Source organism: Sycon ciliatum, chromosome 3 (genome assembly GCF_964019385.1).
Source record: "Sycon ciliatum chromosome 3, ocSycCili1.1, whole genome shotgun sequence".
Lineage (NCBI taxonomy): Eukaryota > Metazoa > Porifera > Calcarea > Leucosolenida > Sycettidae > Sycon > Sycon ciliatum.
This window is the reverse complement of record NC_088645.1, coordinates 45,449,531-45,475,342: the sequence shown is the minus strand read 5'-3', so window position 1 is coordinate 45,475,342 and position 25,812 is coordinate 45,449,531. Positions and strand designations below refer to the sequence as shown.

General features: G+C 48.9%; 1 protein-coding gene across 1 annotated transcript in view; it reads left to right on the top strand.

Annotated features, from left to right (window-relative positions):
• Window positions 1-207: 207 nt before the first annotated feature.
• The window catches only part of LOC135812320 (serine/threonine-protein phosphatase 6 regulatory ankyrin repeat subunit A-like), a 52,726-nt gene continuing 27,121 nt past the window's right edge, over window positions 208-25,812 (top strand). The window contains exons 1-8 of the mRNA XM_065325697.1: window positions 208-446; window positions 5,137-5,217; window positions 9,152-9,253; window positions 11,952-12,053; window positions 13,552-13,653; window positions 14,248-14,349; window positions 14,516-14,617; window positions 24,084-24,185. Of these exons, the coding sequence (XP_065181769.1) occupies window positions 330-446; window positions 5,137-5,217; window positions 9,152-9,253; window positions 11,952-12,053; window positions 13,552-13,653; window positions 14,248-14,349; window positions 14,516-14,617; window positions 24,084-24,185 (810 nt within the window). The 5' untranslated portion in view covers window positions 208-329. The remainder of the gene's footprint in view (window positions 447-5,136; window positions 5,218-9,151; window positions 9,254-11,951; window positions 12,054-13,551; window positions 13,654-14,247; window positions 14,350-14,515; window positions 14,618-24,083; window positions 24,186-25,812) is intronic.

The following is a 25,812-nucleotide window of genomic DNA, read 5'->3' as shown; positions in this document are numbered from 1 at the left end:
CTCTCTCTCTCTCTCTCTCTCTCTCTCTCTCTCTCTCTCTCTCTCTCTCTCTCTCTCTTTCTCTCTCTCTCTTTCTCTCTCTTTATTTCTCTTTCTCTCTCTCTCTCTCTCTTGTGGTGTCAAAATCTGCCATACTTCGAACCACATCCGAGTGCCTCTTATCTCAGTATGCTGTTTCTCCTGTGTGGTGTCCTGTGCTGTAGTCTGCAGCTACACGGACTGCTCTAGTCCAACCAGTGTCGGAATTCCTGGAAGCTACCCCGGCATCACCATCCACTTCCATCTCTGTGGCCAGCCAAGTGCAAGACAACACAGCAGAAAGTGTAGACATGGACGCTCCCAACAGTGCGCCGGCGGATGGAGATGATCCTGAAGAAGGTTCTGATCTGGAGGGTAGAGCTGTCCAGGCGGTCAGAGATGTCCAAGACGATGGAGCTGTAAAGGAAGTAAGTTTCTGTGACTATACATGAAGGGCTCCTATTCAAACGCGATAAAGACCAAGCCCGAGCTGTTGCGTATTTTATCACGAAAGAATTCGTTTTCACCCCACGGACGTCTGTGTGTCAGTTTTACGGGTCAAAACACGATGCATCCCAGTCAAAATGATGTCTGAAGTTTGTGTTCTTCTGCAAAGCGCGACAAAAGTCATTGATACTGCAGTGCAGGCCGAAAAAGAACAAATGAAAAAACCTTTCCTGAAATTTCCACAAAATGGATTTATCTCGTTTTGAATTGGAGCCCTTCGAATATTGTTGCTACGCTAGGTTTTGCCCATCCGAACCAGTCCCGTTATTAATTTTACAACGTTTCTGCACTTGGCCATCATCAGGTAATAAGAACAACAAATACAGTGCAAGCCACACAGGAGCAGTATTATATACGCAGAGTGTAGTACCTAAAAAAGATGCGAGTCATGTCACCTCTCTGCAGAGAGAGAGAGAGAGAGGGGGGGGGGGGGGAGAAGGTGCAACTGTGTAAATAATGGAGAAGAAGCAACAGAAGTTACCGCGCCATTGTGCCCTGCGAAGTGAGGGTAGGAGATCAACGCCGAAAGTGTTCCAGGGTCCCTTTCCTAGCCTGCAAGCGTAGCATACTGTTGCCCTGGTTAGCTACTTGTGCACCCATATGTGCCATAGCTACCGTGCCGGGCCCCTTTTCTTACACTCTCTCTCTCTCTCTCTCTCTCTCTCTCTCTCTCTCTCTCTCTCTCTCTCTCTCTCTCTCTCTTTGTCTCTATGTCTCTGTCTCTCTGTCTCTCTGTATCTCTGTCTCTATCTGTCTCTATCTGTCTCTGTCTCTCTCTATCTCTTTGTCACCATGGAGTCTTTCGTTTCTCTGTCTCTCCTTGTCGTATCCCGCAAGAAATGTCGCCGGGCACCTACCTCGTCCGTAGTTTGTTATGTGTATGGAATTACGGCTGCCTCTAAGATTCAAACAGTAGGCCACCAGATATAAATGTGCACAATCCACCTCCCTTCTTAATTTATTTATTTATTTATTTATTCAACATCTCCTGGCCCGTCCGAAGACTGCCAATAAACATGAGAGGTCAGGTGATAGCCAACCACGGCAAGCTAAAATGGAAAAAAAAAAAAAAGAAAGATGCTGTCAGAGAGGGAAAGGAGATAGGGAGAGAAAAAGAAAGGGAGGCACATTAATAATACATGGGATCACTTCGGATGAGACAGTGTGGAAAGCTGGACTGTGAATTTCCTGATATCCTGGCATGTCTTGATGCTAGTAGGCAGGTTAGACCAAAGGGAGTATGCTGAGAAGAAAGGGGATTTCAAAAACAGAGAGGAACTAGCTCGGGGCAGTGATAAGGCATTGCGTGTTGGTCTAGTGGTAACAAACCAGTTGTACTTGGCAATATGTTTCGGGACTTGGGCTAGGAAGATTTTTTGCACAAGGATACAAAGATGCTGCTGATGTCGGGCAAGAAGAGGGTGCGTGGAAGCAAGTTTATAAAGACAAAGGGAGGCAAATGTTTGGTCTTTTCGAAACAGAATTTTCAGAAGCAAGCGTTGATGTACCTCCAGTCTGTGGAGTAAAGTCTGAGACAACCCGCACCAAGCTATATCGCAATAGTCAAATATAGGCAAAATGTACGACTTAAAGAACAATTTTCTGCAGTTATCATTCAAGTGTTGGCAGTGGGGTTGTAGCATACCTAAGGACGCACTCGCACGCTTGCACACAGACTGGACTTGTGGAGACCAGGAGAGTTGGCGGTCGAGAATAACGCCCAGGTGCTTGTGCTCGTTAACAACTTTAATAGGTGTACTATTTAGACCAGGAAAATACAGAAGTTGAGTGGGGGGCGAGGGAGAGAAGAACATGGCCTCGGTTTTGGCGAGGTTAGGCTTCAGTTTCCAGGTTTCCATCCATGTTACTGTAGCGTTGACCCCGGACTGCATGGAGGCCGTGAGGTTGTCTGCCGAGCTGTCGGAGCACATCAGAGCAGTGTCGTCAGCAAAAAGACTTACATTTGGTACAAGGGCTGGCAAGTCATTAACGTACAGTAGAAATAGGAGCGGCCCAAGTATGGACCCCTGGGGTACCCCAGACACGACTAGTAATGGGTCTGATAGGGAGGTAGATACTCTGACAGTCTGGTGGCGGCAGGAAAGATAGGATGAGAGCCATTGCAGGGCTGGACCGTGTACCAAGAAGACGGACTCTAGCTTTGCAAGCAGACCACGATGCCAGACGGTGTCGAAAGCTTTCGCTAGGTCAAAGAACACGATGCCAACATGCCGCCTGAGGTTCCGCTGGGTGTAGATGTCTTGTACTAGACGTGTTAGTTGGAAAGTTGTGGAGTCTCCACGGCAGAAACCGGATTGAGATGGTGAAAGCGCTGGGGTGACGTGGCAGTACAGAGACTCAAAGAAAATACGTTCACAGACCTTGGACACAGCGGGAAGGAGAGAGATTGGTCTGTAGTTGCCAGCCTGAGAGCGTTGGCCTTTCTTATAGATCGGGACGATAACAGCAGATTTCCAGACGGACGGAAATACTCCTGTACGATATGACATGTTAAAGAGCAGGCACAAGGGATAGGACAGAGATGGCGCAAGCCATTTGAGAACCTCATTGGGTATGCCATCTTCGCCAGGGGACTTACAATTCTTCAGGAGTTTGAGGTGCTTACAGACGGTAGCAGTCGTGGTAACGACGCGTGTGAGTGGTGCGCTAAGTTCAGGGGCTGGGGACAGCGATGGAATGACCCAATTCGGATCTTCCGGAATGCCGGATGAAACAAACTGCTTGTTCAGTGTGTCTGCAATCGCCTTCACATCGTGCTGGCGGTTGCCATGGGAGTCCGTCAGGTACTGGATTGGCGCGCGGGAGGTCCCGCGGCACTGGTTGCGAATGAATTGGTGGAGTGATGGGCGATCGGGGGAGGAGAGTGTTGCAGAAAGAGAGTTTAGAAAGGAGCGGTGTGAGGTACGAGAAAGGTGCTTGACGAAGTTGCGTTGAACTCGGTAAGCCTCCCGGTTAACCGGCGTTGGGAATTTCTTGTAGATGCTGAAAAGATCACGCTTGCGCTTCACTTCAGATACGAGGGACCGTGTCACCCATGGGGGACTAGATGTCGAGGATGTTGGGTTGGAATGTTTCCGGTTGTTGTAGCCGATAGCAAAGTTAGAGAGGTGCTGTTGGAACCCTCGTTCAAGGACGGCTGCAAAGTGATCTACCGCGGCGTCAACAGTTGGAGAGCCTTCTGGTTGCAGAAACGACCAGTCGTGGCAGGAGAAATCAGCGTTCATAGAGTCCCAGCACTGAGAGGGAACTCGACGGAAGCGATATGGGAACGGTTTGCGAGAAGGAAGTGGCAGGTCTGGATCCGAGGGCAATGAGACGGCGAACTGGCATGAAACCATGAGATGGTCCGAGGAGCCAAGAGCGCAAGCTGTGTGAACGTCCGTCGCCAGCAGGGGTTGGTTCGTGAAGACAAGGTCTAGACATGACTGTGTTCCGGAAGATGTTGTGTGCGTTGGACTCTGCACCAGCTGATCCAAACCGAAGCAGGTAAGGGTGCGAAAAAGTGCCGCCCCAGCAGGACACGTTAAATCCGATGGGCACCACCGTTTGTGCTTACTGTTGAAGTCCCCAGCCATTATGACATGGTACGATGACATGGGAACGATTACCAAAGCACTAGCTAGCATATCACAGAAGTGGTCTATTTCCGTGGTTTTGACTGAGGGCGGACGGTAGGTACAGCAGACGAGGATGGGTGTCGGGGAGCCTAAGATTGGGTGAAGCTCAACCCATACGGATTCACAGGTCGGACGAGCAAGGTCGTCGCGAACTTGGACTCTTCCGAAGCGATTTTGCCGGACAAGAATCGCAACTCCACCATATCCTCTGGTTGCCGTACCGGATTTGTTATCATGAGGTGGTCGGTCGCGACGAAATGTGGTATAATGTATGTATTCGTCTGGAAGTTTAATGTGAGAGGCGAGGGTGCTGACACTGAGCGGTATGTCTCATGCCCATTGAGAAGAGGTTGGATTGTGGAAATTTACATTTGGTGCTACCGTAAAACCTAGTTTAAGCGACCACCCCACGGTGCAAGGAAAAGCGGACGTTAAAGCCAGGTGGTCTTTAGAACCAGGTCCCACAGTGTCTGTGTAGAACTGTCCGTGCATGGAAAAACGGTCGTTAAGAGCAGGTGGTTACTAAAACGAGAGGTCGCTTACACCAGGTTATAGTGTACTTGGCTGCACACTATGACGTTGTCACCGGATTGGGTACGCTGCGCGCTCACGTTCGATTGGGAATATATGACAAACTATGGACTGCAGTCTCCTTGGACACAGACATTTCAACGCAGCGTCCCAAACTCCCCAGGCACTGACATTAAATTTTACGTTCTTCACTGGACCCCAACTTTAATGTATTCCCTTCAAGAACATGCAAACATTCAAACGCCATGTTTGTTTCTGTGCTACTTAGTTCTACCGTCAGGCGAAATTACTGGTCAGTCGGTGTCACGCATTTTTCACAAAAATTTGCGTTTCACCTGCTGGGAGAGTATGCGTGTACTCAAGTCTCATCCTGAGCACGTTTTTTTCTTTTTTTTTCACTGTGACTCGTATTCTCTGCTTTTTAATGATTTGTCACCAACAGTATCTTCATCCAAGGCTGCAGACGGTCGACCGGGTGCGATTGTTTTCTGATGCTGATTATGGAAAGCCTGTGCTCTCAAATGTAAGTACTAACTCTAGTACAAGCGTATCTCTCCTCACTGGACCTCCAAGTTACAGACCCCTTGGTCTACTGGGCTGTTTTGTTAGTTTACCAGGGAAACAGTAAAACTCTATGTCATCAACGTCAGGCGAAATTACTGGTCAGTCGGCGTCACGCATTTTTCACAAAAATTTGCGTTTCACCTGCTGGGAGAGTATGCGTGTACTCGAGTCTCATCCTGAGCACGTTTTTTTCTTCTTTTTTTCAGCTCCAGTATAGCTGTATTTTTCATTGCAAAGCCGTCCTCGATTGTTGTGTTCGTTGTTCAAACGAAGTGGACATTCAATCATGAAGGCAGAGGACATAGGAGCCTGATTGGAGTTTCTTGTGGCATAGGACGGCCACACAGAGACACTTTGGGATTTTCTGAATATAAAAATACCGTACGCACGATGCTGAGATCAATTTGTGCAATATCAAATTGTTTGTGATCTACCACATCGAGCAGAACGGGATCCAAACACAAGCTTACCGACGGTTAGGCTGCCAACCTGACTGGACAAATGATCCCTGGCTTCACCAGACGCCAGACGTCGGACACCATGTCCTTTGCCGCGACGTCCATCTCCAAAAAGAACTCCATCTTCGTCGTGAAAAGGCTTGAAATACTCAATATTCAACCGAGATTCGCGGTCTCACCCTTTCTCAGATCGAATCATTTTTTGTTGTAGCAGTTGCAGGGCAGATCCCCACCACTACTTCAACAGAAGATGGCTCCAAAGCATGCCTGGAACAATCCATATCGAGGTTGCAAGCCACCCCTCTCAGCACTTTTTTTGAAGAAATTCGAAATTTCAATGGTGGAAGATATACTATGAAGAGAATTTCAAAAAGTATATTTCGCGGAGCGATCGCTCAACCTACGTCATTCAAACTTTGCAGGATGGTTCTGACGTACATGCTAGGCATGGAACCACAGAAGATGATATCATAGCTGACACACAGAGTCACACACACAGCAGATTCGTGTGCACAGATACTAAATTAGTGGACGTCGTCATCTTCTTCCCGCTGATCTCAAATGTACGATGACATGCTATTTCGCCTGACGTTAGTTCTGACCAGAGAAATCCGACCTAATGAGTAAAGACTAGTGCCGTACTCCAGCGCGCACAGTGGTGTGTGTGTGTGATGCTAGCGCTGTGTAGCACCAGGCTCTGTTGTATTTATCAGGTTGGATTTCTCTGGCCAGGACTGCAGTATGGTGTTGTATATATGTAGCACTCAGTATTCCACCAGCTCTCTGTATGTGTTCACTGTCTCTATATGTCATCACCTGTTTACTTCGTGCCTATATGGCTTCACTGCGACTTTCTCTATTATAAGTTGGTAGGTTGAGACTTTTTCTGTATGACTCCAACTCAGATTGCCAACTTCTCCATACAAAACCTGAGTTGGAGTCATACAGAGAAAGTCTCAACCCGAGTGGAGATATATAGGGAAAGTCGCGTCTGGAGTTATATAGAGAATGAACTGGAGTTATATAGAGAAAGTCGCAGTTAAGCCGTATAGGCACGAAGTAAACAGGTGATGCCATATAGAGACAGTGACGACAAATAGAGAAATTATGCCATACTGAGTGTAACCTATATCTTTTCTGATTCCGAACTTGGTGTATGCAGTGCTGTCGGTCGCCGAAGAACTGGAGGGTCAGCCTCCTAGCCTAGACCGTTCTTATTTTCATGTATTACAGTGTATGCGCAGTTCAGTCACCGTGTATACATTGTTATGCTGTGCTTGATGAAATACTAGCCTGGCCCAAGAACGGAGCCTGGCGCTCCGTTCCTGGGCGCTCTGTTCTTGGGCGCTCCGTACTTGGGCGCTCCGTTCTTGGGCGCTCCGTACTTGGGCGCTCCGTTCTTGGGCGCTCCGTTCTTGGGCGCTCCGTTCTTGGGCGCTCCGTTCTTGGGCGCTCCGTTCTTGGGCGCTCCGTACTTGGGCGCTCCGTCCTTCGGCGCTCCGTCCTTCGGCGCTCCGTCCTTCGGCGCTCCGTCCTTCGGCGCTCCGTTGCCGGACAGTACTGTATGGCCAATTCCATTTGCTCGCAACCTTCAGTGTCAAAAGACACCTCTATATTATACTGTATAAGCAGAAAATTTCGTCGGTCAATAATTTCGTCCAACTCCAAAGAAAGGGAGTTCGTCCGGTTGTAAATTTCGTCCATGGATCATAAGAGTGTATTGAAAAGCTGGACAAATTAATATTAGTCCAGCATTTAATTTAGTCCAACAGCTCGTTGGACGAAAAAGACAAAATTAAATTCCAGACGAATAGTTCTGCTTGTACAGTACTGCGCAGAGTGGCTGGGGTGTCAGAAGGGTGGAGCTGTTGCTATCCAGCGGTGCAGACCCAAACGCAAGGGATGAGGCAAGCTGACTGTTTCAGTTACCAGTGCAATGAAGTGCAGGCATACGACATTGTGTTGTGGAGGTGTTCTATTCTTGATTCACATTACATGACATGTATACCACAAGATCTGCCTGTACATTATCTAATGTAGTGTAATGAGTGTACGGTGATGGCAGACTCTTCCATAACGTCACATTCCTGTCTTTCATCTGAAAATGAGGTGCAGCTCAAACGCAGGTCATCAGTTACGTGCTGGTCAAGTGAATGATGTACAGCTTGCAATATTCGATTGGTGTAGCTCACCACATGTAAACTTACAAAATCCACAATTCTTTGATTTAAAACGATCTCTCTGCTTATATCAAGACGAGTGAGAGCTTAAAAGATGTGTTTCCCCACAGTGATTTGATACTTGGCATTGAGAAACTAGATGGATGGGAGCCTCTTTGAAAGAGATCTTGGCTACTCCCTGAAGAGAATGTTTGTTAATCCTTTTATATCTAAAAATAGTTTCCTCTGAGACAAAAATGCGATAATACTCATAAAAAGGACACACTTCAGGCTCGTTAGTTACATGTATGTCTAGTGGTTGTCTCTGGTTGTCGCACTACATGTCACGCTTATTGAGTTTTCTCGCATTTGCACCTTTGTATCATTATTGCAATTTTCGCTGTTTACTTTAGCTATCTTCTTTTTTTGCGCTGTTTTACCACCTTCTTACTGTATTTAATCCACTGTTCCTGTTCCTTTTCCCTTGCCTGTATTTCACCTGACGAGAAGGCTTGAAAGTATACTTGTGAAGACAAAAACTTTCAAGATGTTTGTAATATCTAAAAATACGATTATTAAAGCAATTTGTTTGTTTCAGTGCTACTACCGTATATTTGGAGTATAGTGCGCACCTTTGTATAACGCGCACCCCCAATCTTCATTGGGGGTGCGCACTTCAATCTTCATTGAAGTACATGCATTTCATATCCGGAGCATGGTGCGCACCTGCGATTTAGGGCCTAAAATAGCACATCTAAAGTGCGTAATACTCCGGAAAATACGGTAGTATGGTTTTGTATATCTTTTCTGATCCTGAACTTTCCGTACTCGCGTGATTAGTGCCCCTGAGGCAATGTTTTTTCAACGTCCTTCACAGATGGGCTACTATTCAAGAGAGGGCACTATTCAAGAGAGTGCACTATTCAAGAGAGGGTACTATTCAAGAGAGGGTACTATGTTTTCAGTGCTGGTACATTTACCCCATCAAGCATAATAAACAAAGAAAGCAAAGAATAACAGACCCGGAAGTTTACTGTAAACTATCACGACTCAGCTGCAACAAGAACTGCGATTTGATCCTGAAATCACCAGGGGAATAAGATGGACAAGTAACGTTACATTAGCAAACGAATACCAAACTTGCACATGCGCTGTGTCATATGCGCTGGGTTACAAGCCCGGGCCGGGGGGGGGGGGGGCACTATTCAGGAGAGGGCTCTAATCGCGTGAGTGCGGTATGTGTATGTTATCAATTTCATTTGTTCACAACCTTCAGTGTCAAACGACACCTCTACATCATGCTGCGGCGAGTTGGTTCCCTGGTAGAAGTGTGGAGCTGTTGCTATCCATCGGTGCAGACCCAAACGCAAGGGATGAGGTAAGCTGACTGTTTCAGTAAGCAGTGCAATGACGTGCAGGCATACGACATTGTGTTGTGGAGTTGTTCTATTCTTGATTCACATTACTTGACATGTACACCACAATACCTGCCTGTACATTATCTAATGTAGTGTAATGAGTGTATGGTGATGGCAAACTCTTCCATAACGTCACATTCCAGTCTTTCATGTGAAAATGAGGTGCAGCTCAAACGCAGGTCATCAGTTACGTGCTGGTGTCAAGTGGATGATGTACAGCTTGCAATATTCGATTAGTGTAGCTCACCACATGTAAACTTACAAAATCCACAATTATTTGATTTAAAACGATCTCTCTGCTTATATCAAGACGAGTGTGAGCTTAAAAGATGTGTTTCCCCACAGTGATTTGATACTTGGCATGGAGAACCTAGATTGATGGGAGCCTCTTTGAAAGAGATCTTGGCTACTCCCTGAAGAGAATGTTTGTTAACCCTTTAAGAGCCACAGGAAATTTTCAAAAATCTGCATTTCTTCATGTTCCTCGGATCATAGCTTCAGTTCTACTAACTCAATCCTCACAATCTAGGGCTTCCTGGAACGGTCTCCGCGAGAGGAAGAGAATGAGGTCGATCATGATAGCCAGCACACCGTCTATCCAGCGCTAGATCGCAGCGACAGTACGAAAAATGCCCCAAATGCGTCCAATTGCGTCCCGCTCCAGATATTTCATTCTACTCGATCGTGGAGTTCCAGTTTTTTGCTGTGTACTCTTGACAATATCAACAGTGAAACCCGTGCAAATTCGAGTAAACCAGCGTGACGAAAAGTCTCAAAAATCTCAATACTAAAGTTGCACTGCGCGCTTTTGAAATTGCCGCGATCGCGGCTCAACTTACGAGTGATTTATCTCACGATACATTGCTCGCAGCGCTTCGCGGATTGTTTCTCCCGACAGGTGAGAGTTTTCTCTTCGCCCTGGATATTTCGATCGATGGATTTGAGCGAGATTAGACTGAGTTACGATCTTTTGAAGTTTTGCATTTGAATGCGTCGTTTACGACGCATTCAAGTATGGGGCGGCTCTTAAAGGGTTAATCTTTTTATATCTAAAACATACGATTATGAACCCTTTACCGGTCTACCATAAGCGAATCGATACTATAGTATCGGTACGTTTGGCCCTCATTTTTTGGGGTCTTGTTGCTAGGAGACAGCTAAAATGGCGCTCTACGCGTAGCTGAGGTCCAAGGCTTTCTGATGATGTACAAAACAACAATGCTCACAAATTTTTGCCGTATCGATCGACTGAAGTTTGTTGAAATTGGAAAAGACGACCATCCGCCATGCGCGCATTTCGAGAATGCGAGTGCATATCTTGGGGCCGTGTTTGACAAGCGTTCTTAGAGCAGTAACATCACCAGTCCAGGCTGGATCTCCCGGGAGGTTTTGCAGTGTAGTGTGTTGAAAAAAAGAGCTCCGTTGAGTCCTGCTAGTTCAAAAATATATCGTCCACGAATGAAGAAACAAAATTCTCCAAACAGAGAGGAAGCCGTCTTGCTGCCGACACGGCGACAGCGACTGTCACAAGGACTCGTCAGGTGCGATCAGCTGATTCGCCTGGCCGTGAGAATCACGGCATGCGTAAGCTCGCGCCTGAGTACTTATCTGAGCGAGAGTGAATCTGACGCGAGCAGCGCTGAGATGAACAAACGGAAACTGCGATATAGTGGAATGGGAATTGCTGCTGCTGGCGTATCGCCGATGGCGAGGTGTTGGTGTTCAATGGCGGTATTGTAGAGAGCCTACATTTCTTGTAAAGACGTAGCCCTTACCTGATTGTTTATCGTACGACTTCAGCTCCATCACGAACTTGGTACGCCCTTCGTGCTGTGATATTCGTGTATTTCATTCGCAATTGTATTTTCTCTCAACTTGAAGGGCTACCATGGGCCCTATCCTTGCCTGGACCTAGTCATATTTGAATTTTCTGGACGCGTTCAGGCATACAGATTTTGAAAATATATGGTTTACCCATACCTGCATCACATGGTTCTTTAGTTATTGCTGGTTGTGTGTACATGTATTTGCGTGACCACCCCTCACATACATTGAGTTAGACCGGCAAAGGGTTAAAGCAATTTGTTTGTTTCAGTGCTACTAGTATGGTTTTGTATATCTTTTCTGATCCTGAACTTTCCGTACTCGCGTGATTAGTGCCCCTGAGGCAATGTTTTTTCAACGTCCTTCACAGATGGGCTACTATTCAAGAGAGGGCACTATTCAAGAGAGGGCACAATTCAAGAGAGGGCACAATTCAAGAGAGGGCACTATGTTTTGAGTGCTGGTACATTTACCCCATCAAGCATAAAAAACAAAGAAAGCAAAGAATAACAGACCCGGAAGTTTACTGTAAACTATCACGACTCAGCCGCAACAAGAACTGCGATTTGATCCCGAAATCACCAGTGCAATGAGATGGACAAGTAACGTTACATTAGCAAACGAATACCAAACTTGCACATGCGCTGTGTCACATGCTCTGGGTTACAAGCCCGGGCCGGGAGGAGAGGCACTATTCAGGAGAGGGCACTATTCAGGAGAGGGCACTATTCAAGAGAGGACACTATTCAAGAGAGGGCACTATTCAAGAGAGGGCTCTAATCTCGTGAGTACGGTATGTGTATGTTATCGATTTCATTTGTTCACAACCTTCAGCGTCAAAAGACACCTCTACATCATGCTGCGAAGAGCAGGTTCTCTGGTAGAAGTGTGGAGCTGTTGCTATCCAGCGGTGCAGACCCAAACGCAAGGGATGAGGTAAGTTGACTGGTTCAGTAATCAGTGCAATGAAGTGCAGGCATACGACATTTTGTTGTGGAGTTGTTCTATTCTTGATTCACATAACATGACATGTACACCACAATACCTGCCTGTCCATTATCTAATGTAGTGTAATGAGTGTACGGTGATGGCAGACTCTTCCATAACGTCACATTCCGGTCTTTCATGTGGAAATGAGGTGCAGCTCAAACGCAGGTCATCAGTTAGGCGCTGGTCAAGTGGATGATGTACAGCATGCAATATTCGATTAGTGTAGCTCACCATATGTAAACTTACAAAATACACAATTCCTTGTTTTATAACGATCTCTCTGTTTTTATTATTGCTGAAACGATTCCGTTTTTTCCTTAATGGGTCAGCTGATACCATAACGATCGGCTTATCGGCTAAACGATTATTATTGTAACTACATCAGTACAATCATGCACATTCTGTGAATTTCCAAAAAATTACGAGTCCAACATCGCCAACGACGGAAAGCGGGCGCATAGATCCGATGATCCCGCAAATAGTCCGTCAGCTGTTCGGACTGACCAGACGAATACAGACAAGACAGAGGCACCTCACTGGTTGCAACCCCAGAGCTGATGGTGCCCTTCGCCCGTGACTTCGCTGACTCTGACGATCGAGTCAGAGAAGCCGGCCAGGGGTGCAGATCGGCGGATTTCGACGGATGAGTTGACTTGAGACGCACCAACAAGTAACTAGTTGCTTTTCCTGTCTATGCTCAAAATAGGCCCAGACGCCAGGCCTAGCTCGTCGTCGAGCAAACTGATTCGGGAACCGTCGACAGAACGGAAAACATGAAACTGAAGACCACTTTACTGTCTTTAGCTCAAGACTACTCGCACATGGAGGGAACTCCAGACCCTGCAGCTAGTGTAGATTCATACTGAGCCTGCACGTCCTGCATGCTGTATGTAAGAAAAGTAGTCAGCTCAAAAGACGGCGACGTAACGGTGATCGCGTCGATGTTACTCAGATCGCGCTTGTACTTTACACGTACATCGATGTTGCAAGTGTACAGTCATGTACATATTCGTGTCGTACTCGCAACACTTTCGATGCATGCACGCTTTGTGCGGCTCCCAAACGAGGGAAATATCGTACCGAGCGTAAGTACCATTCTACTCGTTTAGCCGATAAAATCGAAATAACCGTTCGATCTATTTCTTATCGAGTAAGTAAGGTGTAAACGATATAATCGTTTCAGCACTAGAACTTTTTATCAAGACGAGTGTGAGCTGCAAAGAAGCGTTTCCCCACAGTGATTTGATACTTGGCATGGAGAAACTAGATTGATGGGAGCTTCTTTGAAAGATATCTTGGCTACTCCATGAAGAGAATGTTTGTTATTTTATTCACATCTAGAACATTCGAATATTGAAGCAGTATGTTTGTTTCAGTGCTACTAGTGTGGTATTGTATATCTTTTCTGATACTGAACTTATTTGCTTTTGTTCACAACCTTCAGTGTCGAAAGACGCCTCTACATTATGCTGCGGAGAGTGACAACTCGGGCAGAAGTGTGAAGCTCTTGCTATCCAGCGGTGCTGACCCAAACGCAAGGGATGAGGTAAGTTGACTGGTTCAGTAAGCAGTGCAATGAAGTGCAGGCATACGACATTGTGTTGTGGAGGTGTTCTATTCTTGATTCACATTACATGACATGTATACCACAAGATCTGCCTGTACATTATCTAATGTAGTGTAATGAGTGTACGGTGATGGCAAACTCTTCCATAACGTCACATTCCTGTCTTTCATGTGAAAATGAGGTGCAGCTCAAACGTAGGTCATCAGTTAGGCGCTGGTCAAGTGGATAATGCCCAGCATGCAATATTCGATTAGTGTAGCTCACCATATGTAAACTTACAAAATACACAATTCCTTGTTTTATAACGATCTCTCTGTTTTTATCAAGATGAGTCTGAGCTGAAAAGAAACGTTTCGCCACAGTGATTTGATACTTGGTATGGAGACACTAGATTGATGGGAGCCTCTTTGAAAGATATCTTGGCTACTCCCTGAAGAGAATGTTTGTTATTTTATTCACATCTAGAACATTCGAATATTGAAGCAGTATGTGTTGTTTCAGTGCTACTAGTATGTGTAGTATTGTATATCTTTTCTGATACTGAACTTATTTGCTTTTGTTTACAACCTTCAGTGTCAAAAGACGCCCCTACATTATGCTGCCAAGAGTGGCAAGGGTGACGAAAGTGTGGAGCTGTTGCTATCCAGCGGTGCGGACACAAATGCAAGGGATGAGGTAAGCTGACTGTTTCAGGAACACTCCCTGAAGAGAATGTTGGTTATTTCATTCGCATCCAGAACATTCGAATATTGAAGCAGTATGTTTTTTTTCAGTGCTACTAGTGTGGTGTTGTTTATCTTTTCTGATCCTGAACTTGTTTGCTTTTGTTGACGACCTTCAGTGTCAAAAGACGCCTCTACATTATGCTGCGGAGAGTGACAAGTCGGGCAGAAGTGTGGAGCTGTTGCTATCCAGCGGTGTAGACCCGAACGCAAGGGATAAGGTAAGTTGACTGTTTCAGTAAGCAGTGCAATGAAGTGCAGGTATACAACATTGTGTTGTGGAGGTGTTCTATTCTTGATTCACATTACTTGACATGTATACCACAAGATCTGCCTGTACATTATCTAATGTAGTGTAATGAGTGTACGGTGATGGCAAACTCTTCCATAACATCACATTCCAGTCTTTCATGTGAAAATGAGGTGCAGCTCAAACGCAGGTCATCAGTTGGGCGCTGCTCAAGTGGATAATGCCCAGCATGCAATATTCGATTAGTGTAGCTCACCATATGTAAACTTACAAAATACACAATTCCTTGTGTTATGACGATCTCTCTGTTTTTATTAGTGCTGAAACGATAACGGTTTTTTCCTTAGTGGCTTAGCTGATACCATAACGATCGGCTTATCAGCTAAACGATTATTATTGTAACTACATCAGTACAATCATGTACATTCTGTGAATTTCCAAAATATTACGAGTGCAACATCGCCAACGACGGAAAGCGGGCGCATAGATCCGATGATCCCGCAAATAGTCCGTCAGCTGTTCGGACTGACCAGACGAATACAGACAAGACAGAGGTGTTGTACATGTGGTCGCGCTTGTAGCTCTGTGTCGTACATGCGGCTGCGCGGGTGTCTCTTGTCGTACATGTGGCTGCGCTTGTGTCTCTTTTGTCGTACATGTGGCTGCGCTTGTGTCTCTTTTGTCGTACACGTGGCTGCGTATGTGTCTCTGTGTCGTACATGCTGCTGACCCGTGGTACACGCCGCTGCGCCGTCTTGGAATGCTTAGTACATGCCGCTGCACCGTCTTCTGTCCCCTCCGTATGCATTATTTATCATCTCGTCCCCGTTGCATACGCATTTTCTCGTCTTGTCTCCGTTGTATTTGTCTGGTTGCCGTCTTGTGTCCGTCGTATTTCCCCGTCGTTCGTCTTTGTCTCCCGTCCTGTTCAGGCCTTGTACTTTGCACAGGCACCTCTTTAGTATCCCTCACCCCACTTTTTCCCCTCTTTTCTCCACGTCCCCATAATATATTCTCTTGTCCGTTTTGTTGGAGCGCAGTTCTCCAGTCCCCTTACTGAAAGCAAGTTCGAGAAAACGCTCTCTCTCCCAGTGTGCACGAGTCTTTTGGTTGTTGTGTGGAGTGGCGAGGAGAGCCGCAGTTCGTCGGATTAAACTGACGACATTTGGCGCCCAACAAATCGAATCCACGACCCTGAAGCTCGTCGACGCGTCGCCGTCAGCTCGTATTCTTCTTCTCCTCGCCGTACCTCCGTATCGATGACGTACTACGAACGACCAGGCCCCGCATTGGCGCGCCTCCTCAGGTGAGCACCCGGTCTTGCTAGTTTGCTTTGTGTGTCGTTTCTTGTCCAAGCGTGCATGGTATTGGGTCCCGGCTTAGGTCCGTGGTCCCTTCGATAGTTCATTGAGCGTATGTACCGTAATTTTATAGGCCTACTTTCCAGTAGCTCCAGCCAGTAGGTTTAACAGTGCAATCTGTCTTTCGTAAATCTTGTGTCGTTGTAACTACTTGCCCTGCAGAATGCCGTGTTGTTAGACATTTTTTTGGAAAAAAAAAAATAGTTTGACACTTTGAAAAAAAATAAATAAATCTGTTTGGTAACACCACCTGATCAGGGTCTCGTACTGGTATAGTCATTATGTCTCAGCCAGCCCAGAGTAAGGTCACTGTTGAGGGCGCGGGCTAGTGGCTCATGCCCAAGCCATTTGCGGGCTCATCAAGGGAGGACCTGCAGTCCTTCCTAAACGACTTTGTGCTATGCCTAGAAGCTAATGGGTATGTTCCAGTGGCGCAACCAAACGATACAGTGGATGCAGAGTCAAGGCAAAAACTCGAGCTAATGGCCCGGGTTATCCTGTGTAAAAGCCTCACCGGCGGTGCTGCTTTGATGCTGCAGTCCCTGACCGCAACCGAACGCGGAGATAGAGGAACCATTGAGCAGGCATTGCAGGCTAGGTTTGGGGACCAGGGGAAGGAACTGTTACGCCAAACCGAGCTCCAAGCTCGCAAACGGCGGGTGGGCGAAACCCTAACGGAACTCGGGGACGCCATCCAAGTCTTAGTGGCAAAAGCCTACCCTGGGGCCCCCTCCACCATTGCGGACACGGTTTCAGTCCGGGCTTTTCTTGATGCATTAGACCCAGAAATGCGACGACGGGTGGGGGACCACGAACCAACAACCTTACTGAAAGCGGTCCAGAAAGCGGTAGTTCTGGAAACTCAGGATAGGCTTCACCCCGCTAGCGAGCCGGTCTTCGTAGCGGCCGCGGCACCTGAGGTAGAGTCTCGGCTCCATAGTCTCGAGAAATTGTGCGCCACCCAAACCCGTCTCCTGGAGACTTTGTGTGAAACCAGGGGTGATCCGGGGTCCTACCAGAGGGGTAAGGGTCCCCGTTGTTATGAATGCGGGAAGTTAGGGCATATTAGGGCCGAGTGCCGGCAGTGGCGGCCGCAGCCGCAAGGCCGCCGACAACCGTTTTCCACTAAGCGCCAAGCGCCCGAAAAGCCACAACAGGGGTCGGGCAGGCTCCCCCACCCTCAACAGGATTTAAACTAGGCGAGGCGGCTGGTGCGGGTCTTCCTGCCGCCTCGACCATGGAACCACAGCCAACTGATGAATGTGATGAGGAGTGTATTGCTGTGGCTTTGCCGATCTTTACCGATGATACCATGGAATTGTGTGACCCTTTCCTCCCTTTGTCTTTGGGGGAAACCGAGAATTTGGCAGCTTCGGCTGCGCCCGAGTGTCCGGACCTGTTGTCCCCGGCGCCTGAGGGTGGTATTGTTACGGTCCCAGATGTAGGATGTCCTGCTAATGCTGCCTCTGTGTCTGATGCGTGTGATGTGTGTGACATATGTGCCTTCGAGCATTCTCCGGCGGAGGCCCATCTCTGCACTCCACCTGCCGCTCCACTGCCCTCCCCTCCGTCTATTCCGGTCGAGTCCTCGGATGCCCTCCCGGTGGGTGCTGTCACGGCCGTCACCGAGGCGGTACCCTTCTACATCCACCGTGCTGGCACCAGTCTCTTCGCGCCCGGTAAGTTGAGTACTGATGTGTGTAACTCGGTGGTATCATTTCTGGTCGACACGGGTGCGGCCATTACCTTGGTGAATTTTGCGGTAGTGCAGAAATTGCATGCGGAGCATTTATTACGACCCGCTTCAGAGTTGGGTGTGTCGGCACTGTACACTGCAGGCGGGGGTACCCTTGACATGAAGGGCTGTTTACCCCTGACATTTAAGTTTGGCAATATTTCGTTTTCCGCCCGTGTTTTAGCTGTCGCGGGGTTAACTGAGGAGTGTTTGTTGGGTGCCGACATTTTGGCAGCCCATGGGTTTTCGCTACACCTGGATGGGTCACCCCGTTTAAAGTTAGCAGGTAACACCGTCCCATTGTCTAGGGGACGGGGGGATGTAGTTCCGGTTCATGCCGCAAGGTTCGGCGGTGACGTGCAGAGCACGTTGTGGTTTGGGTTTTCGACCCTGTTGCTGTTAATAGCAAGTGTTTGCGGTTCAGCTCGGCTGATATTAGTGTGCAAACTCGCGTTAGCTTTTAGTTTTATCATTGCGTTTATTGTTCGGGGTGGCATCACGTGGCCTGTGTATTCCCCTACCCCGGTGGTCCCTCCCAGGGTCTGCCCCCCTGCTGCTCCGCCGGAACTGGGCTACTCCATCTCCTTAGTGTCTGCTGTGGAAATTCCCCCATGGTCACAATTGCTGTTGCGGGGCGCAGTCAACGCCCCTCCCGAGATGATTGGTCTGGTAGAAGCTGTTGTTCATTCTGATTTGGGGTATGCCCTACCCCGTGCTGTGTGCGCTGTATCTCCTTCGGGTAGTGTCCCCTTGTGTGTAACCAATGTGTCTGATGTGCCGGTGTGGTTGGAGCGTGGTATGCATCTAGGGCAGTTCCTACCGGTGGAGGACCCTCGGCCGGATGTCTCAACAGACGAGGGTGTGGCAGTGGGCGTGCAGTCAGCGACGTCCGATTCAACACCAGCGGATCGCTTTGATCTCTCTCGGTTTGCTGGCACTGCGGAACAACGCCAAGCTCTGGTCAGTTTACTGAACGGTTTTAATGATGTCATAGCCGTAGATGATTGTGATGTGGGAGAGACCCCCCTCTTGACTCATTGCATCGACACCGGCGCTACACGCCCAATTCGTCAGGGGCCGAGACGCCTCCCCCCTCCCAGGGTCAAGATTGTGGCCGAAGAGGTCGAGAAAATGTTAGACAAGGGTATAATATCCCCTAGCGTGTCCCCGTGGGCTAGTCCGATTGTATTGGTACAAAAAACAGATGGTTCAATTAGGTTCTGTGTCGACTACCGTAAATTAAATGATGCCACGCACAAGGATTCGTACCCCTTGCCTAGGATTGACGATACCCTGGATAGGCTGGGTGGGGCACAGTATTTTTCCACGTTAGACCTACAGTCGGGTTACTGGCAGGTGCCAGTGGAGGGGAAGGATCAGCAGAAAACGGCGTTCATCACTCCACAGGGGCTATTTGAATTCCGCCGCATGCCCTTTGGCCTCTGCAATGCTCCTGCCACGTTCCAGCGGATGATGCATGCCGTGCTGCGGGGCCTTTCCCCCCTCTACTGTCTAGTGTATCTCGATGATGTTATTGTGTTTTCTCGCACATTCGCGGAGCACTTGCGCCGTTTAGAGGCTGTGCTAACTGCATTACGACGAGCGAAGCTTAAGATAAAACCTAGAAAGTGCCATTTGCTGCTGGCCGAGGTCCATTTCTTAGGGCATGTAGTCTCGGCTAAGGGGATTTCCACGGACCCGGGAAAAGTTAAAGCGGTACAGGAATGGAAGCAGCCAGCGTCTCTTAAGTCTCTACAATCATTTCTCGGATTTGCGTCATACTATCGACGGTTTATTCCGCATTTTGCGTCGGTGGCCCATCCACTGCATGACCTGTAACGAAAAGAGACTCCATTTGTCTGGGCAGAGGCTCATCAGTTAGCGTTCAAAAAGTTGTGCACAGCGTTTAGTTCAGCACCCATTTTGGCCTTTCCAGACTTTTCGCGCCCATTTATTGTGGATACGGATGCCTGCGTTTCAGGCCTAGGTGCGGTACTGTCACAGGTGACTAATGATGGCCTGGAGCGCCCCATAGCGTACATAAGTCGGTCGTGTTCGGCGGCGGAAAAGAACTATACCATCACCAAATTGGAGTTGCTGGCGGTAGTTTGGGCGTGCCGCACTTTTCGACCATACATTCTGCTACGGCCATTTTTGTTGCGCACAGATCATGGTAGCCTGAGATGGCTAATGAATTTTAAAAATCCAACAGGACAGACTGCGCGATGGCTGAGCACGCTGGCTGAGTTTCATTTCACTGTACAGCATCGCCCCGGGTTGCAACATGGAAACGCCGACGGTTTGAGTCGCCAGTTCGAAGCGGAGCCGTCCGTAAATGCAGTTAGTTTTTCTACGCCAGATGTCTCCGAAATTCTTCAGGCACAACAGGCGGATGCGGATATCCATGTAGTTGTAGATCGGCTGGCGGCCGCTCAGCCCATTCAGGATGGTGACAGCCCCGTCGTGCGCGCCCTCATGTCACAGACTGAGAACCTAGCTCTGACCGAGGGAGTTCTCTACCGCGAAACACTGCCATCGCTAGCACGGCAATTAGTAGTTCCGGCAGTTTTACACACCAAATTTCTAAATGAGGCGCACGCCGGCCGCACTTCTGGCCATTTTGGCCAGGATCGTACATTAGCCCGTTTAAGATCGGTAGCATATTGGCCGGGGATGTCCGTGGATGTGGCCCTCTATTGCAAAAGCTGCACGACTTGCGAGCGCGGTAAAGATCCGCCCAGGGCTGTGAAAGCCCCGCTTGGTACTATTTGCGTAGGTGCCCCATTTGAAGTTATGGCGATGGACATCATGGGACCCCTTCCCCTCACGGCTCGTGGTAATAAGTATGTGTTAGTGGTAGCAGACTATTTTTCTAAGTGGGTAGAAATTATTCCCCTCCCGGATATGAAGGCCGAGACCGTAGCAGACCGTTTGGTTGACCGGGTATTTTTGAAGTTTGGAGTCCCCTGCCAATTACATTCGGACCAGGGCCCTAATTTTGAGAGCCGCCTAATCTCCTCTTTATGTAAATTGTTGGGGGTTTGTAAGTCCCGCACCACCCCTTACCGGCCACAGTCAGATGGTCTTGTCGAGAGGGCAAACCGCACGATTCAGGTGGCCCTCCGGGCCTATGTCGCGGACGACCAAACATCCTGGGACCGCCACCTTCCTCTGGTACAATTTGCTTACAATACGGGTGTCCACCGTGCTACGGGATTCACCCCTCATTTTGTGCTATTTGGGAGGGAGGCCCGTTTACCCCTTGATCTTTTTCTCCCTGCCCCGGGGGTCCCTCAAGTTACGCCTCTGCCCGCATATATCACAAATTTGCGGTCATCTTTGGCTAGGGCGTTTGGTGTAGTCCGGGATCGCCTGGGAGTGGCACATCGGGTGGTTAAATCTACTTATGATAGGCGGGTGAAACCCCCCAGTTTTCAACCAGGTGACTATGTCTGGCTCCATGCAGTTCCGCCCCCGGGTGCCAGCCCTAAGCTATTTCGCCCCTGGACTGGGCCATGGCAGGTAGAAGTAATTAAGGGAGTGGTGTGTTCCATTGTACGGGTGGGACCCCCTCCTTCGGCCCGCCATGCTAAGCATTTAACGGTACACACCGATCGGTTACGGGCTGTCCACGGTAAGGTAGTGGTTCCCCCAGGGGTACAGCAGGGAGTGTCTCCGCCTGGAATTACGGCGATGCCATCTATGGGGGGTCCAGCCATGTTTTTGCCTGCCCCGTTTGGTGCACCCCACCCTGTGGCTCCGGCTCCTGTTCTGGTTCAGCCCCCGGGTTCGGTCCCCACCCCTCCTCCTTCACCCCCGGGTTCCCCTCCGGGTACGCCCCCGTCTCCTGCGGGTTCCCCTCCGGGTACGCCCCCGTCTCCTCCGGGTTACCCTCCGTCCCCGCCCCGACCTGGTACACCCCGACCCAGACGTTCATGTGTGTTGTCGCCTGGGGGTTACGTCGCCTTAGAGGCAGGACAGGGTCAGCTTCCGTGGAAGGGGTGGTGATTGCTTGAGGCTGCGTGCTCCAGTTGTTTCGGTTGTTTTTTTGTCATTTTTTTGCTCGTTCTAGTTATCGCGCCGCCACGGCCCCGACGTCTATCTATTTTGCCATGACGGGGTCGGAGTGCTCTCTACCGGTTGCTCCGTTGCCTCCCCCGCTCTGTCCACCGGCACCTCCAGCACTCCCGTTGCTTCGCCGTGTGCGCCGTCGGTCTCGCCGCTCGAGACAGCGCCGCAGAGTCCGCCGGGCAGCACAGCACACAGCACCATGCATGTCACCTGATTCACTGTCAGCACTATCCGCACCCTCTTCTCCTGCACCGCGGCCGGCTACGCCTCCTGTCCTGGAGGACTTATCCGATGTTGTTCCGTTGGTGGACATTTATTGCTATAACGATCTTGCGTAAGCTGCATTTTTTCTCTTGCATGTGTAATTTTGTTTGTCTCGACTGTTGGGTGGGTGGCGTACTAGGTTGGTGCTGTTCAAATAATCAAGATCCAAAGGGACAACTACAGGTCGAACAGCTCGCCAGCCGGGGTCCTCTGCAAAATCTGTTGCTTGCAGGTTCCATTTGATTGATGCACAGTTTTGCGGGGCTCCCGACTGGTGTTAACCCTCCTGGCCTACTCGTCATCCGTTCAACAGTCGTGACCCCACTTCTTTTGTGTTTTATTGTCGCCTATTTATGTTGTTTCACATTTCATTTCCCCGGTCTTTCTGTCTTCTTCTCCGGTCTGTCTTCTCCTGTTTTTTTATATATACACTTCCATCCACAGGAGTGGATGTTTTTTTTTGGTTGGGGATAGTGTTGTACATGTGGTCGCGCTTGTAGCTCTGTGTCGTACATGCGGCTGCGCGGGTGTCTCTTGTCGTACATGTGGCTGCGCTTGTGTCTCTTTTGTCGTACATGTGGCTGCGCTTGTGTCTCTTTTGTCGTACACGTGGCTGCGTATGTGTCTCTGTGTCGTACATGCTGCTGACCCGTGGTACACGCCGCTGCGCCGTCTTGGAATGCTTAGTACATGCCGCTGCACCGTCTTCTGTCCCCTCCGTATGCATTATTTATCATCTCGTCCCCGTTGCATACGCATTTTCTCGTCTTGTCTCCGTTGTATTTGTCTGGTTGCCGTCTTGTGTCCGTCGTATTTCCCCGTCGTTCGTCTTTGTCTCCCGTCCTGTTCAGGCCTTGTTGTACTTTGCACAGGCACCTCTTTAGTATCCCTCACCCCACTTTTTCCCCTCTTTTCTCCACGTCCCCATAATATATTCTCTTGTCCGTTTTGTTGGAGCGCAGTTCTCCAGTCCCCTTACTGAAAGCAAGTTCGAGAAAACGCTCTCTCTCCCAGTGTGCACGAGTCTTTTGGTTGTTGTGTGGAGTGGCGAGGAGAGCCGCAGTTCGTCGGATTAAACTGACGACAGAGGCACCTCACTGGTTGCAACCCAAGAGCTGATGGTGCCCTTCGCCCGTGACTTCGCTGACTCCGACGATCAAGTCAGAGAAGCCGGCCAGGGGTGCAGATCGGCGGATTTCGACGGATGAGCTGACTTGGGGACGCACCAACAAGTAACTAGTTGCTTTTTCCTTTCTATGCTCAAAATAGACCCAGACGCCAGGTGTAGCTCGTCGTCGAGCAAACTGGTTCGGGAACCGTCGACAGAACGGAAAACATGAAACTGAAGACCACTTTACTGTCTTTAGCTCAAGACTACTCGCACGTGGAGGGAACTCCAGCCCCTGCAGCTAGTGTAGACACATACTGAGCCTGCCCGTCCTGCATGCTGTATGTAAGAAAAGTAGTCAGCTCAAAAGACGGCGACGTAACGGTGATCACGTCGATGTTACTCAGATCGCGCTTGTACTTTGCACGTACATCGATGTTGCAAGTGTACAGTCATGTATATATTCGTGTCGTACTCGCAACACTTTCGATGCATGCACGCTTTGTGCGACCCCCAAAAGAGGGAAATCCCATACCGAGCGTAAGTACCATTCTACTCGTTTAGCCGATAAAATCGAAATAACCGTTCGATCTATTTCTTATCGAGTAAGTAAGGAGTAAACGATATAATCGTTTCAGCACTAGAACTTTTTATCAAGACGAGTGTGAGCTGAAAAGAAGCGTTTCCCCACAGTGATTTGATACTTGGCATGGAGAAACTAGATTGATGGGAGCCTCTTTGAAAGAGATCTTGGCTACTCCATGAAGAGAATATTTTGTTATTTCATTCACATCTAGAATGTTCGAGTATTGAAGCAGTATGTTTGTTTCAGCTACAAGTGTGGTATTGTATATCTTTTCTGATACTGAACTTATTTGCTTTTGTTCACAACCTTCAGTGTCGAAAGACGCCTCTACATTATGCTGCGGAGAGTGACAAGTTGGGCAGAAGGGTGAAGCTCTTGCTATCCAGCGGTGCAGACCCAAACGCAAGGGATGAGGTAAGTTGACTGGTTCAGTAAGCAGTGCAATGAAGTGCAGGCATACGACATTGTGTTGTGGAGGTGTTCTATTCTTGATTCACATTACATGACGTGTATACCACAAGATCTGCCTGTACATTATCTAATGTAGTGTTTTTTTTTTTTTTTTTTTTTTTTTTTTTACAATGATCACAGCTCACAGGCAAAGACAAAAAATTGCATAGTGGGAGCATAGTGATGGTGAGGCTTTTTGCCCTCAGCCGACCTGAGGTCTCGACGTCATGGGGACATAAAACGCACCAAAAAAAAAGAGAAGAAAAATGAAAGGAGTGACAGGTACATGATACGAAATGTTAGGAGGAGAGACAGTACATTAGAAGGAGGGGAATGATAAGACAGACAGTGCTCGGAGGAGAAGGAGAGAAAAGAAGAACAGACGTTATTGGGAATAGTATGTGGAGCGGAATTTGGAAGTCATGGGGTGAGGCAGATATGATGCTGATGATCAGAGATGGTCATGTGCCCACGACCAGTCGTTGGTCTTCAAATAGCGGTTGGCTGCAACTTTGAAGTGTTGCAAGTTCTTGGTGCAGAAAGGACCAGAGAAGACTCCGGCGGGCAGCTGGTTCCAGACGGGGACAACTGCGTGAGGGTAGGCTCGACACAGGTTGTTTCGGGAACGGACTGGAAGTTCATTGGCCAGTTGGTGTGCGTGAGTATTACATCTCTGGAATGTACTACGGGTGGAGTGGACTGGTCGGTGTTGGGGCTGCTGGGGTGGCAGCATCCTCTGTAGAAGGGGATGCGCATCCGGACAATGCATCTTGTACAGGAGGCAAAGTGCTGCAACCATCCGACGAAGAGCAAGACTCGGCAGCCAACACATTGGGGCGATGGCACGGATGGCCCGAGCTTGCACACGGTCGAGTCTTGCAAGATGGGATGGGGCCGCTCCCATCCAGACAATAGGGCAGTACTCCATCACTGGGCGCACAAAAGCATTGTAGGCTTGGATGCGACCGGGCACGTCTAGGAGGTGGAAAGCCTTACGCAAAGCACCAAGTCGCTGTGTTGCCCGGAGGGCTACGGTACGAAGGTGGCGCCGGAAGGTAAGCTGACCATCGAAACTGATGCCCAAGATTTTGAGCTCCTCCTGTTCCGTCACATTTGATCCGTTGAAGTCAATCGGTGGCATGTCCCATTGGGTGCGGTGGAAACTGACGGTCAGTGCCTGGGATTTGGCTGGTTCAAATTTTATTTTCCATTCTTGACCCCAGCGGGAGATGTTGTTGACTGCTAGCTGGAGGGCTTGGGTGGTATCTTCTTGGGTGGTGGGGGTGATGTTGGCATACAGCGTAGTGTCGTCTGCGAACGAGGCTAGGTCAGCACCGGCTGGTACGTGGTCCTCGCAGTCGTTCACGTACATGAGGAAGAGGGTCGGACCCAGAATACTGCCCTGGGGGACTCCAGCCTGAATTGGGAGCCTTGAGGATGTCTGGCCACAAATGACCACTTGAAGGTAGCGTTCACTGAGGTAGCTGCTGAGCCACTGGTGCAGTTGCCCACGCAGGCCGTATACGTCGGACTTGTGTAGCACACCGGGGTGTGATACGCGATCAAACGCACCGGCGATGTCAATGGCGAG